This window comes from Ailuropoda melanoleuca, chromosome 1 (assembly GCF_002007445.2).
Source record: "Ailuropoda melanoleuca isolate Jingjing chromosome 1, ASM200744v2, whole genome shotgun sequence".
NCBI lineage: Eukaryota > Metazoa > Chordata > Mammalia > Carnivora > Ursidae > Ailuropoda > Ailuropoda melanoleuca.
Genome location: NC_048218.1, coordinates 58,802,687 through 58,817,555, shown reverse-complemented (window position 1 = coordinate 58,817,555; position 14,869 = coordinate 58,802,687). Strand labels below are relative to the sequence as shown.

General features: G+C 36.3%; 1 protein-coding gene across 2 annotated transcripts in view; it reads left to right on the top strand.

The window, feature by feature from the left end:
• LSAMP (limbic system associated membrane protein) overlaps positions 1-14,869 on the top strand; it is a 661,912-nt gene that overhangs the window by 417,983 nt on the left and 229,060 nt on the right. For both annotated transcript variants that reach the window (XM_034658855.1, XM_034658846.1), the window contains exon 3: positions 9,122-9,247. In XM_034658855.1, the coding sequence (XP_034514746.1) occupies positions 9,122-9,247 (126 nt within the window). The remainder of the gene's footprint in view (positions 1-9,121; positions 9,248-14,869) is intronic.

Here is a 14,869-nt window from a genome sequence, read left to right as displayed (position 1 = left end):
TTGTAAGAGTAAGAACTAACACTAGTGGAAAAGAAATGATCATGGCTGGTTGTTTTATTCTGCCAGGGTTAAGGCTGCAGAGACTGAAATTATAGTTGCAAAGTACCTGGCAACCCCTGTTGTCTATGAGAACAACAAATAAAAGAAGACCTCCCTTTTACTGAGACTTACATTACGAAGTCTGTAATGGTGATCACATTTTATTTGGAGAACTTTTCCTTGGGAGCCCAACAGTTAAGCTTCTAAAATTTATTTCGTTTATGATTGCACATCCCCCCATCTTTGTGTCACTTTTTAACATTGGTATAAGATGTCTAGACATTGACTAAAGGGCTGAACATATTGGCATAGCTCTGCCCATTAGTAGAACTGGATACATATCTTTAGGGTGATTTTTTGTTAATGCCAATATTAATGATTAATTACGAATTATAGTAATTACCTAAACCTTCTGGCAATAATGGTGTCTGCAAAAGTATAACTAGAATGCCATTAGCCATAGAAATGCATGAACTATTTTATATGTTATCTTAGGAAGAGTTAAGCCAACAGTGCTTTATTAGCAAGCTTTAGCATGTAATAAATAATAGCTACACTTAGAGAACCCCTTCCAGTTTACAGAACAAGGGTACGTGAATTATTTTATTTGGCTCTAATAGCAATCCTGTAATAGTGATTATTATCAACTTCGCACATTACTTTCAATTACCAGATGAGGAAACTAAGTCTCAGGGAGATTTAAACAATTTGTCATTGATTTGTCTATCTATTCATTCAAAATTTGTTAAACAGCTACGGTGTGCCTGATGAGGAAGTTTCAAAAGCAAATATCAGAGAATATGTGGTTGTCTTGTGAGCCAGTGTCAGTGTAAGATCAAAATCCCTGGCTCTCAAACTGGTATACTGTGCTATATTCTCCAGTCCTATCATCCAGATCCCGGAAACTACCACACCATGCAGCAACTCATGCTTCATTGGTGTTTTCAGAAGCAAAATGCCAGATTAGATAGATGTTTGATGTTTCATAAGATGGCAGTAACGTATTATACTGTATACTCTTACTCTTACTGTTGAATTCTTGGATCGTGCTTATTAAACCCAAGTGCTGCCAAAAAAAACATCCTGTAGATTTCTGAACCCAACTCTTAAATAGACGTGCCATACTTTTCCAGTCTGTTACATGTGCAAAAGCTAGGGTTTAAGCTTCTCTAGCCATACCAAAGAGAGGTGAGAAATCAGGAAGGGATAGTGTTGTGGTTTTAAGAGCCCCTCACCACCACACACACAGTAATACCTGCACCTTGCCCAGACTGCAAATAAATGATAACTGATGAGACCAATTTGTTAATAATTTGTGCGATTAAAAATAACATTTTGAATTGAATACAAATTATAACTGCTAACTATTTGAAGTTAGAGAAGTGAGCCAACTGACCACTTTTTTCTCTTACTCTGGAACTGATTTATTGTCCTGCTCTCTGGTCAGTTAGGGACTATGGATAAAGGTATTTAAACATTCATAGCTAGAATTAGGTGGTCTTGCAGACCTAGGATTATTTTTAAAGCAATGTGTACTGGCAGGTCAGAACCAAAGCTAGACATGCAGCTAACTTGGTTTTGTGGAAACCCAAAGGTGTACCTAAGCATAGATGACAATTTACCCATATGAACAGGTTCGTCTTCAATTTTTTCCCTTATTATGACTACTTCCCAATTTGTACCAGTTAGGATTCTTTGGTTTAAGCAACAGAAATTGACTGGCTAATTAGATGTAAAAAGAGGGCAATTCTTTGGAAGACTATGGAATAGCTCACAGAATCAAAGGAAAAGCAGGAAATACTGCTTTGGAAAACACAGAGGCCATGCATCTCTAGGGAGGCAAGTTGCAGACACTAGTGAAAAATAATAGTCCTTTCAGGTGACTGCCCTTTCATGATATGTATTAGCTAACTGTTGCTGCTGAACAAACCACTCCAAAATTCAGGGGCATAAAACTATAGTTATTTTTTATTTCTCACAAATGTGCAAGTCAGCAGATCCAGGCTGGGTTTTACTACAGGTGACTCCGTTCTTTGAATTGTCAGATTTACCAAATAAAAATATAGGATGCCTGGTTAAATTTCTAGTTTCCATAACAAATAATTTTTAGTATAGGTATGTCTCATGTAATATTTGGAACATACTGTACTAAAAAAAGTATTTGTTGTTTATCTGAAATTCATATTTGACAGAATGCCCTGTGTTTTGTTTGGCAATCCTATTTGCCATCTCCCATCCTCCTTCCCTTGAGACCAACAGGCTCAGCTGGGCATGTTCTTGTCATGCAAATGGCAGAGGCACAAGACCAAGTGAATCCAATTGTGCCAACACTTCTCAAGACTCTGCTTGTGTTCCCTGTGCTTATGTTCTTGGCTAAAACAAGTAACATGGTCCAGGGATGGAAAAACATGCACCACCCACTGAAGGAGGGCATGGGTATGGATATAGGAAAGAGTGAATTGACGCCATTAACACAGTCTACCACTGGTTGAATCAGTTTCAACCTCTGTTGTGTCATTTCTTATAAAAACCAGGTTCCATGGAGGGTAAGTCCAAGTAGCCCAGCTTAGGTCACACAACCACTCCTTGGCCAAGGGAGAAGAGGTCATTTGACTGATGGTCCCAACAAACCAGTGTTAGTTGGTAAGAGGTGTTTTTCCAAAAGGAAAACCAGGGTTGTCTTTACAGACAGAAGATGGCATAGATTTGGGCAGGTAAAATAATATATGCCCACTCCATTTATGTCCCTGACTTTGCCTGCATTTCCTCTTTTGGTCAAACATAAGAGATGTTAGCATCATACAAAAGAGAAGGAAGGCACAGGAACCTAGAGAGCTATACAGACATGTGCAGGCAGGTCTAGGTTCCCACAGGCCAGGGCAACCCCTGTAGGTCTAGTGGAGAGAGTGGATAAAGGAATTACGAGAAGGATGAGGAGGGGTAATAAAAGCATGAGAGGCAGAGGCAGATTGACTGTGTCATAACCCTACTTACTGCTGCTTCATTGCACAGCTTGAAGGAGGCCATGTATACATGTGTACCTAGATATTAGCATTATTTTAGAAACTGTCATTGAATTTGCACTGCATGGACAAAATGTACATTCTTTAACACAGAATTTACGTAGATATCAATGAAAGAGTACCACCTACTTAGTAATTCAGATTTAAAAATTACAACTATTAAGTGTGGCATACTTTTTTTTTTTTTGCAGTGGAAACCTTGAGAATTCCTTTGAATAATGAATTTCACTGATGTCCTGAAAGAGGGTTATCTACATTATGTTCTTCATTCAACATTTTAGGAAGTGTTCATCTAATAAACAATTGATTTGGGGACTAGCAACACATAGTAATAGTATGGTGTTCAAAAGATTAATGACATATTTTAAAGTATTTTGATACAATTACTTGGCATGGCAAGTAAGGTTTATATTTATATATTTCCCAGAAATACTGCTCTGGCCAAGTTGGTACCGCTATGTAGGGTAATTCTGAAAACAAAAACGATATATACATTTTATATAATTTAGCCAGTTATACTGGGGCAATTTACTAAAACATCATGGGGGGGGAAACATAGTTATAGCTCACCATAAATAAATTCCAGATGATTTAAAGGGTGCAATAAAAAAAATTGAAAGAGAAAAGAAGAGATAGTCATAAGTATTTAACTGACTTTATGTTAGGAAAGTACCTTCTATGCATAAAAGCAATGGAAGAAATTATTTAAAAAGCTCAACAAAGAAATTTAAAACTTCTACAAAACAAAAATGGTCATAAAATTAAGAAGTCAGGAATGAATTAGGGAAATTGCGAATAATATGATAACAAAAGGTCAATTCCCTAGGGTATAAGAAGCTCTCATTAATCGGTAAGAAAAACAAAATAATCCAGACAAATTGGAGAGATCACTGAAACTGAATAGGTTGTAAACATCAAATAAATGGTTCATGGCATTACATTTAGGAAAATATAATAAGGTACACTAATATCCTGTGAATAAAAATTATTAGGCAATACTGCAGAAGAAAACAAAATAACTTCCCAGAATATGTGATGACCCATGAGCATAAATCAGTATTACAGTTGTTTTGATAAATAAACAACTTATGTTTACTGATGCAAATAAGATTATCTTGTTAAAAGTATTTCCTGTAGTCATCCTTACTGAGAATTAAAATAGAACAGAAATCCTGTTTGGAACCACTAATCCAAAAGTGAATATGATCTGGAGGAAGAGTTAAGTTTGGGATATCTATAAACCTTAAGTTTTGATACTAGCTTTATAATTACTTAGCTGTGGGATTTCTACCCATTTTGTCCCTACGTCTACTTCTGTGAAATGGAAATAATGAGAATATTTTTTACTTCCCAGAATCTTTATAAAGATTTTATGAGGTAATAGGATAAAAACTTTGTGTTACCCCTTTCATGTTATATTGTTGGTGACAGTGTAGACTACATGAATTGCTGTGGGAAGCTAGAGAGAACTCTTAAGCCATTAAACTAAAAAAAGTTATATATTTATATTTATATACATACATACAAGTATGTATGAGTGACTGCTTGTAGAAAAGAAAAAAACAAAGTTAAACTCTGAAAGTGTCTATAATTCAGGAAGTTGGACACCAAGTTGATCTTCTTTCCTATGTTCCTAACCTACACAAACATTTCTCGGCCCCATGGTTGATAGTGAACAAGATGGTTAGAGGGGTAGCTAAAGAAATATTGTTGAAAGCTGTATTTTACAGGTTCAAAATAAAAGTTTGTTCCTTTCTGACAAAAACTCAATGGGATGACTTCCTTGAGCCCAGAAGAGTTGGGGCAGGGGAGTAGGGTGGGAATGGATTTTCATTAATTTCTTTTTTCAAACATTCTGTGAGTACCTGCCATGTTTCAAGTGCTATGGTCTGTAAGATTCATTGGTCAAGAAAACAGAAGCCCTCTCACCTGCCTCTTTCTGTTTAGTGACAGGCACAGGTAAATAATCTAGCAGTGATGATTCAGGGCTGTGGTGAAGAAATAGATGGCTCAGTGTGAGAACACAGGAGGGATGCTTCACCCAATACGAAGTAAAGAATGGGGTCAGGGTGGGGTTAGGGATGAGGGTGGTAAATGACAACACGGTCTTCCTGGAAAAAGTGAGAAAACAGGCCGACAAGCTGAAACCTGAAGGGAGAAAGGGGCTGACCACATGAAGGGTTGGAAGAAGAATATTCCGTGTAGAAAAAATCAAGTGTTAAATACAGAAGTATTTAACAAGCATAGTATCTTCCGGGAGTAAACAAGCATAGTATCTTCCGGGAACCAAAAGGTGTTTGATCCGACTAGACAATACAATGAAAAGGTAGTAGGACATATGACTAGGGAGATAACCAGGGGCCAGGGGCCAATCACATTATGAAGTTTGAATTTTATCTTGAGGGCAATGAGATTAATCAGGGAATATTATATTCACGTTTGCAATTTAGGGGGGAAAAGCTTCTTATTGCAGTGTGATGAATGAATGACAGTGAGCCTGAGGAAAGGAAGGCTAGAGGCAAAGAAATTCATTGTAATGCTCTTGCCGAATGCAGGCAAAAAAAGAAATGCTTATGCTGGTGGGGGTAGGGATTGGGAATAATGAATGAATCTGAGAGAGATTTAAAAGGCATAAACCACAGAACTTGGGACCTTTTTTACATGTGGACAGTAAAGGAGAGAGAGCAGTTAAGAGAGATAACTTTCTTTTTTTGCTTGGGCAACTGTGTGCATGATGACACCATTCCCTGAGATAGTGAACAAGACTACGAGTGTTCTGTAGGAGGGAAGAAGATGATTTCTGTTCTGAGTATGTTGAATCTTGAGTATCTGTGAGGTATCTGACAAAAATGTAGAAAAGTAATTGGAAAATAGGTGTAAAAGTAATGAGAAAAATCTGGGCTGCAAATACTGATTTGGGAGTTATCAATAATATGGCCTTAGCATCTAAACCTAGAGAGTAGATGAGATCACTCACCATGAATGATATGAAGGAAGAGGACAGTGATCAACATTTCAGAAGTACAGATATTTAAGGAATAAGTCAAAATAAGCCCAAAAGTTAAACTGGGAAGGCTGGCCAGAGGGGTAAGACAAAAAACAGTTGAGTTTGGTATCGTAGAAACCAAGAAAAGAAAGGACTGGAAGAAGGAAGATGCGGTCAACAGAGTCAAATACTTCAGAGAAAAATGGGATAATAACAAAATTGTTCACAGGACCTAGAAACAACATGGTTCAAATTGGTGAGCTTCCTGAGAGCAATTTCTGGGGAGGTTAAGGAGAGAACCAGATTGCACCAAAGGTTGAAGTGTGAATGGGAGAAGAAGATGTGATGTAGAACAATTCCCTCCAATGTCTACATGAGTAAATTTCTGACTATTGAACACAAACACTGTCTGAATCTCCAGTATCTAAGATCCAGGACCGAGGTATATTGTTCTTAATTAAAAGAAGCAATATGATTTGATGGCCAAAATGTAGCCCTACACTCAGTTATTCTAGGTTTTATTCTTAACTTTATCATCACCTGTCTATGTAACATTGAACAAGTGGTTCAACTTGCATGCCATGCAAAAGCAAAGTCCTTAGATATATGTTCCTCTTATAGAAAGAAAGGTAATTATGAGTAAATTTTATCATAGGTAATAATTCACTGGGAACTTGACCACTAGACATGCTTTCTGTTTTGCAAATTTGCATATTTTTATATTAGGAATATGAAGTCTCTTCCTCTATACATTTTTTTAATCCAAACACATCTGTATTTCTTCTTTCTGTTCTGTGGCCTGTCTTGCAATTCAGAATTAACTACAAACTGAGTAATATGAGTTATTATAGTTATTACATAGCTTCCTGTTGCAGATTTTAGATTATTGAGGAAGATGCCTAGAATGTCTAAATCTTATTCTTGAACACCACCATAGATTTTTAGTATATTGTAGTTTTTTGGAGATGTTTAGAACACTGGCTTATTTAGCTAGGAATTAAAAACAATGAATATTAAACAACAGAACAATTGAACAGTCAGGAGCCCTGAATTCTAAGCCCAGCCATATTTTGTGATGGGATTGCCCTTGGCAAGCCGTTATTACTCTCTGTGCCTCATCTTCTTCCTTAAAAAGTGGGTATAACTTTTTAGGTCCTCTTAGTAAAAGCTTGGGAGGGTTTATTGCAAGTCAATGTGCGAAAATGAGAAAAAGACCCATAACCCCAGTAGGTAAAAGAGAAATAGAAACCCTATAGATACTGCTAAATAACAGGAATCAACTATATTCCATTTCTGCCATTGGGTTTGATTTAGAATTACTGGTTTCTACCCACAAGCCCTGTAAGATGTCATTGTAAGAGAAATGCTAAAGTTAAGAGTCCTCCTCTCACTTCCTCCTTCCTCCACTCTGACCTGGTCAGTTGCCCTAGTATCATCTGTGTCTCCTAACAGAGATCTGCAGGGATCGTATGGTTGTCAGACAGCTATCTCTACAGGCAGAAAATGTTCCTGTTTCATTTGTCACTACAGGGCAGAGAGAGTGAGAAAAAATAAGAGTTTTTTATTATTGAACTCTTTTATGCTTTCTTGTTCTCCTCTCTCCCCCTGACACATACTTTCTCAGGAACAGCATAAGCAACTAAAATTTAAAAAAAAAAGAAAAAGAAAAAGAAAATCACAGTCAAACCATAAACTCTGCTATTTGTAATCAGTGCATAACCTCTGTGATGAAATTTGTGAGTAATTCACTTTCCTCTTAAGCTTACCAATATGAGATCTAATGTTGCCGCCCTGAACACTAATGAAGGAAGTCAGACAGCAGTAGAGCTAGCCCTTGGGGACTCATTTCTCACACCACCAAAAAGTAATTTCCGTCATTTTCAGCCATCTGGTAGCCTGGGTTGTGAAGATGAAGTTTCATTCAAGCTTGAGAGTATGGGCCCTGGAGTCTTCTTGGATTTGAATCAGGTTTCTGCTTCTTGCCTCGTTCCATCTATACCTCAGTTTCCCACCTGTAAATAAAATCCTCATAGGATATCATTTCTTTTTTATAAGGAGTTACTATATAATACTTATAAGTACTCTACATAGGATCTTATATATAGTAAGTGCCTAAAGTTACCCATTATTAAATTGTTAATAATAGTGGTAGTGAGGGGCACCTGGATGGCTCAGTAGGTTAAGCAACCAACTCTTGGTTTCAGCTTAGGTCATGATATCAGGGTCATGAGACTGAGCCCCACATGGGGCTTCCTACTCAGCAGGAAGTCTGCTCAAGATTCTCTCTCCTCTGTCTCTTCCCCTCCTCTCTACCCCAACCCTTACTCACACGCTCACTCTCTCTCTCTCAAATAAATAAATAAATAAATAAATAAATAAATAAATAAAATCTTTAAAAAATAGTAGTGGTGGTTAAAGTATTAGGAGTAATAGTATTATTTTTGTGATGTCTGTGACAGAGGCCTTATTAATTCAGTTTTTAAGCTCTAAAGTGCCTCATCCAGTCTGTCACATAGCAAGGTGATACTTAGAGGCTTTCTGTTAGGATTCACTGATGGTTGCCTTATGTGGCTAGATTATAAGTAAACAGGTACTGCCACATCTTAAGAACACAACTATGCAACTCATACTAATAAACATTGTTTTTCTTTTCCTGACATTTGGAGGAAAGATTGGACTATATTAGTTTTATACACATAAGAAAATAAATATAGATGCCATGTAGTGATAAGAAAAATGTATTAATATGTATAAATGTATATGCTCTCTAATATTCAAATAAGGTCTATTCTAATGAGAAAAGATCTAACACATTTTCATTATACCCCTCTGTGAACTTCCTACACTACTTGCTTATAGTGAAGAGATTCTTCTTTTAGTAAGACCAATGCTTTTCATCTGCCAAGTCCGTAAGGAGGTCCTAAAGCAGCCTGGCTTCTTAACACAAAACTTCAAATGGTTTAAGTCATAAAAGCATTTAGCTCAGATTTGCTATTTCCAGTGGCATGGACCAGTGCTGCAAAACTGGTTTTACGGGCATGGTTACATATTCCATTTGCTTTTGTCTTTACAGTTCCACCAAAGATCTCCAACATCTCTTCAGATGTCACTGTGAATGAGGGCAGCAATGTAACCCTGGTCTGCATGGCCAATGGCCGTCCTGAACCTGTGATCACCTGGAGACACCTTACGCCAACTGGTAAGCAACCATCTAGTCTTCAAAATACCACACATCATTTAAGATATCCTCATGCTTCTGAGATCCCACTGGATCAGAAAGGCAAGCTAATACAATTGCAACATAGGACTTACTTAGGTCCTCCCTGGTCTTTGCTAATGTGTTCACCTCTATAAAGTCTACAACCATTTCTTATTTCATTTTCAAGAGAACATCACCTCAAGGCAACAAATACAGAAGAATTAAATGCATTAAGTGACCTAGTATTATGTCTAAAATGTATGCCAGTTTTGTGCTTGAGTGTCTTGGGGCAATGTTTTGTATGAATTAAATTTACTTAGTTCTTTGTATCTTGTTTTGTTTTGCTTTGCTTTTTAACTATAGTTTCCTAATATGTTGCACCTTGTGAAAAAACCTCTCAGGAATAATACAAAATTGTTAGTGACTTCCGATACCTTGTCCTTGGCATCTGTCTCTGTGGAGGGGGACCAGGCATGAACTAAGCTGCATGAGCTCATGATGGGTCCCTAGCTATTGACACAAATTTATTAAAACTCAGAAACTCCTGAATGTCTTCTGCATCGTCCCCTCCGCCTTCCCAGCACTATCACCATAACTGAATTCTCAGGCCCTGCTGCTTTTTGAACGTTTCTTAAATACGGTGTCAAATTCCTTGGGTCAACTACCTACATACTCTCCTGATCTACAGATTACATTTTCTTATATGCAGCCCCATGCTTTTACACATGGCACAGTCTTTGTAGAATAGGGCCTGCTATTTGATTTCTCAGGAAGAGGGGCTATGGATCAATAATTCTTATAAAATGTAATTTATTTTGGTAGATAGCCCTCAATTCTTAATTGATTTATGTCTGATATTATCTTAAAATTTCCTTATATAAGGATATAGAGATTTGATTAACAATATAGTCATTTTGGAATGAACATCATACAAATTGTTATGCAAAGTGAGACCTACATGGAAGCTATGCTGGGGTATTTCTAAAAAGCCAGGGTAGTGTTTACTTAAAGCATCTTTAAAATCTGTATTTTGTGGTTGAGATTAGGGGCCTTCATGTCATATTAGTTCTCAAATTAATTTTTCAGGTGAATTTGGACCAGTCTATGGAGTAGTCTCTTATTTTGGCAGCTATTAAAGGCTTCTATTTTCTTATGAGAATGTCACTCAGAACCCATCCTAATTGTTAATGCGTGCAACTTGTCATTTATTGACAATATATAAGAGCAATAAATGAGGCACTTATTTGGAAGATCAATCTCAAACTCATTTCCTCTCAGAGCCGTTTTATACTTCACATGGAAAAAAATGCATATGGAAGATGTCTGAAGTGTGAACCTCTGGATATCACACGCCTTTCCCATGGATTAAATTAAACATCCAGAGCACATTCTGCCTGGATGGAATTATATTATCCTCCAACCCCACACCTACTCCTTTCCAGTGTAGAATTGTTTTTACTGAATGACTACTTGGTATAAAAGCTATTGGCCCATATTTAAAGATGTTATAAAAATATCCTTTAAAATCATTGCATTTACTATAATGTTGTTTTGAGAGATTATTAATTTTATTACAGTTTCCTTTTGAAAATACCCTTTGAGGAAATTCCTCTTCATTTTTAGTATTTCTACTGCCTTTTTTCTAAGCAATGGTTTGGTTTTTTATGAATGAACTCAGTGAATTTTTACAAATGATTATGATTCCATGGAATTGACTATTACTAACCTAAGAGCCAAATTTATTGCCCGTTTGTAAAAGAATTTAGGAAATCATATATAAAATACACTCTAGTAAGATGAATTTTAAACAAACTCTGAGATTTTATGGCATCAAATTCATATAGAGACTGTGCTCTTGCTTTCCTCCTGTTTTCTTACCATTATTTTTTATACTGTCTCACCTTTTCTAATTAATTTAAACATCTATATAAATATATTATTTATAATCTCATTTTTTTGTGGAACAAGTGGTAGAGAGAAGGAAGGAAGATAAATTATATTCAATTTATAAACAAGGAATGAATTAAATTAATAAAAAGACTTTCTTTTGGTGTACTACTAAGTAGTTGGGTTTTTTAATATTTTTATTTATTTATTTATTTTTTCAGGGAGAAATGCTATTCATGACCTGAACCCAAAGATATATTCTTTTTCATCTTTTGGGTTCAGAAAAATAATGAGATGGAATCAGAGTTTCAAGACTTTTCCAGGCTGGACCTAGGAGTTTAGATCTTCATGGCTAACACTAGGAAACTTTTTAATGATAATGAATATCTGATTTGAATCCTGAATAACCTGGTATCCATGGTGTTTTAAAGTCAGTGATAGACCATATCTTCCAGAGTAAAGGTAGCATTTACATACATTCAGAGAAACCTGGACACTTCAAAACCAACTTGAAAAGTCAGAATACTCACAGGGATTTCCAATAGTAATGCCAGGGGGTCAGCAAACTACAGTCTGTGGGCTAAATCTGGCCTGTCCTGCTTTTGTATTGCCCACAAGCTAAAAGTGGTTCTTAAATGATCAAGTGGTTGGAAAATATCAAAAGAAGAATTTTATTTTTTGACATGCAAAAAATTTGACATTCCTATCTGAGTGTCCATAAATAAAGTTTTATTGACACGCACCCATACTTATTCATTTTCGTGTTCTCTATGGATGCTTTTGTTCTAAAACAGGAGAATTTAGTGGTTGTGACAAAGATGGTTTGGCTCACAAGGCCTAAATCTATTTGGCCCTTTAGAGAAGTTTGCAGACCGTTGTTCAAGACTATGGCTTAGGGCACAGACAAGGATTTTCTGCACTCATCTATGACCCCATGAGGCTCGGGGGTATCTTCCATCAAGTTCCTAAATACAGCTCAAGGGAAAGAACTTTATTTTTCTATAATCTTCTATCTAGGCCCTCTCTGTGGGTCAAATTCTATTCTGTCACATGCAAAACTAGCTCCATGCTTCATTCGCAAACTCAAGGGCAAACTCCGATTTCCCTCCCAAAGGGTCTTAATTCCCAGGCCCACTCTTTCATCTCTTTCACATCTGACCTAAATAACCACCTGACCATAATCACATTCCTGGTAACAGGAGAGAAAATTTGCCTTCACTGTTCTTTAAGGAAAACTAGGTTTATTGTGGGGGTTTTGAGGTTTTTTTGGGTTTCATGTGGGTTTTTTTCCCTTCTTTTCCAAATTTGGAAACAGCCAATGATCTTTTCAGTCTATAACATGAAACCTTTCTTGGAGGCACTCAAGGAAGAGACTCTACTCCCTGTGTGACAGCAAAACTGCCTGCAACCCATGGCCATGTGAGCAAAAATATCCAGCTAGCTTTGTTCAATTATTAATTGTGCCTTCAACAGTATTGAATGTGACTGCCTTGCAGAGGAAATGTACCTGTAATTAGCTCGACCCCACAGGTGCATCGAGCCATGAAAGGGGGAAGATTCTATGCAGGGTTCACACATACCTGATTACTTGTCATTTGATGACACAAGGGGGAGAAAGGAAAGAGGGTGCAAGGTGTATTTTTATTAGGAGAAGAATATTTATTATCTCTTAATTTAGTTTTTAAAAAACACTTGGTTGTGCCATTTTGTTTCTCTTTATTTTGACATTTGAAATTTATTTTTCAAATACACTGCAAGAGTTTTTAAAGAGGGAAATTTTAAGAATGGTGAACCTTTTCATATATACATAATCAAAACACACACCTGACTTAGAAGGAGGAAAAGAGTTAATGAATTCCATGGTTGCTTTTCTTATATTTCTGATTTCTTCATTTTTCTCTTCTCTCCAGTTATTCTGTATAGTCAAAATGATATGTCACATATGCGGTTGTTAAATGTGACCTATTTTCTCCCTTAATTAAGTTAGACTTTCATAATCCTGTAACTCCCAGAGGGCAATCGCACCGTAACATGTATTTTCTATGGACTGTTTGATCTCCCTTCTGTGAGCAGTGCTGCTCCCATCTTCATTTAACTTTGTTTCTCCATCTTTCTTTTCACATTCCAGAGGAAGTCCCTTTCTCAAGTGTGCCTCACACGGTATCAGGATTGCCCAAGGTTACAGAAGGAGTTTCTATACATTTCATTTCCAAAAAGGTTTTTTGCATCCTCAGTAGCTTTCTATACCTGAAAAATTCAGGCACACTGAGGACTTAGCCCTTTAGGCTGAGAACAACTTAGCAGGTGCTGTAAAATTCTCTTGTCCGAGGAAAAAGCTAGATTTGACATCAATATGGAATATAAAAATATCACTTGAGAAATATTTTGTGTTTTGATAGGGTAGTTAGGAAAACATTGTGCTGGAAGGAGCTAAGAGGACTACAGGGCATCTGGAATCCCATTTCTCATTGGATGTTGGGTTTTAATCATTTGGTCAGAGATTCCCTTTCAGTTCTTTTCCAAATTTGAATCCTTGCCTGATGATACACTTGAATTCCATTAATGCTCTAGCCCTATCTGACTTACTTCTAATATTATAGATTAACCAATTATTAACACATGTAGCCTAGACTCTGCCCTTATGGGTTTGGGAAAAATATATAATGTTAAACGAAACTCATTTCTTTAAGTTGATTTCCAGAGGTATGTGTTGCAAGCAACAAGCATCAGCTTTTGTTAGTTAGCATGTTAGAATTAGTATGAGTTCATATTTCACACAGTGAACATGTGATATGCAGTTCAAGTTTGAGGGAATTCTTTCTCTAGGGTTTTCTTGTATGGACCTTCCAGAAGGTTCTTTGAGTTAATCTTGGTCATTTATGGATGTGGAAGAATCAAACTGGTGACTTTACAGGTAAAGGCTCTTGACCATATCGTAGTAATTTAAGTGAGAATGATGATTCAACCTGTTATGCTGAATGTTTTCATTTGTTACTTGCATTTGAAAAAAAATCCCATTTTCCCTTTACAAAGAGCAGAAAAATGAATAAAAATCTTGCTCTGTTTTCTTTTCAATATCTTACTTGTATATTGGTTTTAAAATACATCATCCATCAATACAGAATAATATTCAGATTAATCTTGATCTCCATCTCATAATTTGTTCTTTTGGCAAAAAAAAAATTCATAAATGCTCACTTTGTTAAAGGACAAAATGAAAAGAAAGACGTGATCCCTGCACAAATGGAGTTTACAGTTCAACAGGAAAGCAGAGCATTGAACTAATAATCACATGAATAACCACTTAATTAGATTTATACAGCCTAAAGAAAAATTATAGCATTCAATAAGACCATAAAACAAGGCCATATAGCAAAATCTGCAAGGCCAGCAAAGCTCCCCTAAGGGGAGCTTATGCTGAGACCTTAAGGATGAATACAACCTGGCCAAGAAAAGAGGAGAGTGAAAAGTATCCTAGGCAGGGAAGAGATCATATATAATAATGCATTTAGGAATACAGGCAAGCATCTTTATGTGAAACCATGATGTTAGTGTTTTTTTTTATACTAACCTTTTATTCTTTAAGCACATATTATTATTTCCTTTTACTTTTTAAAATATTCCTGTTTTCCCTTTCAAAGAGTGGAAAATATAAAGAGAAATCTTGCTATATCTTCTTTTCAGTACCTTACTTGTGTATTGGTTTTAAACATACAAAGTAGTATATAACAGTGT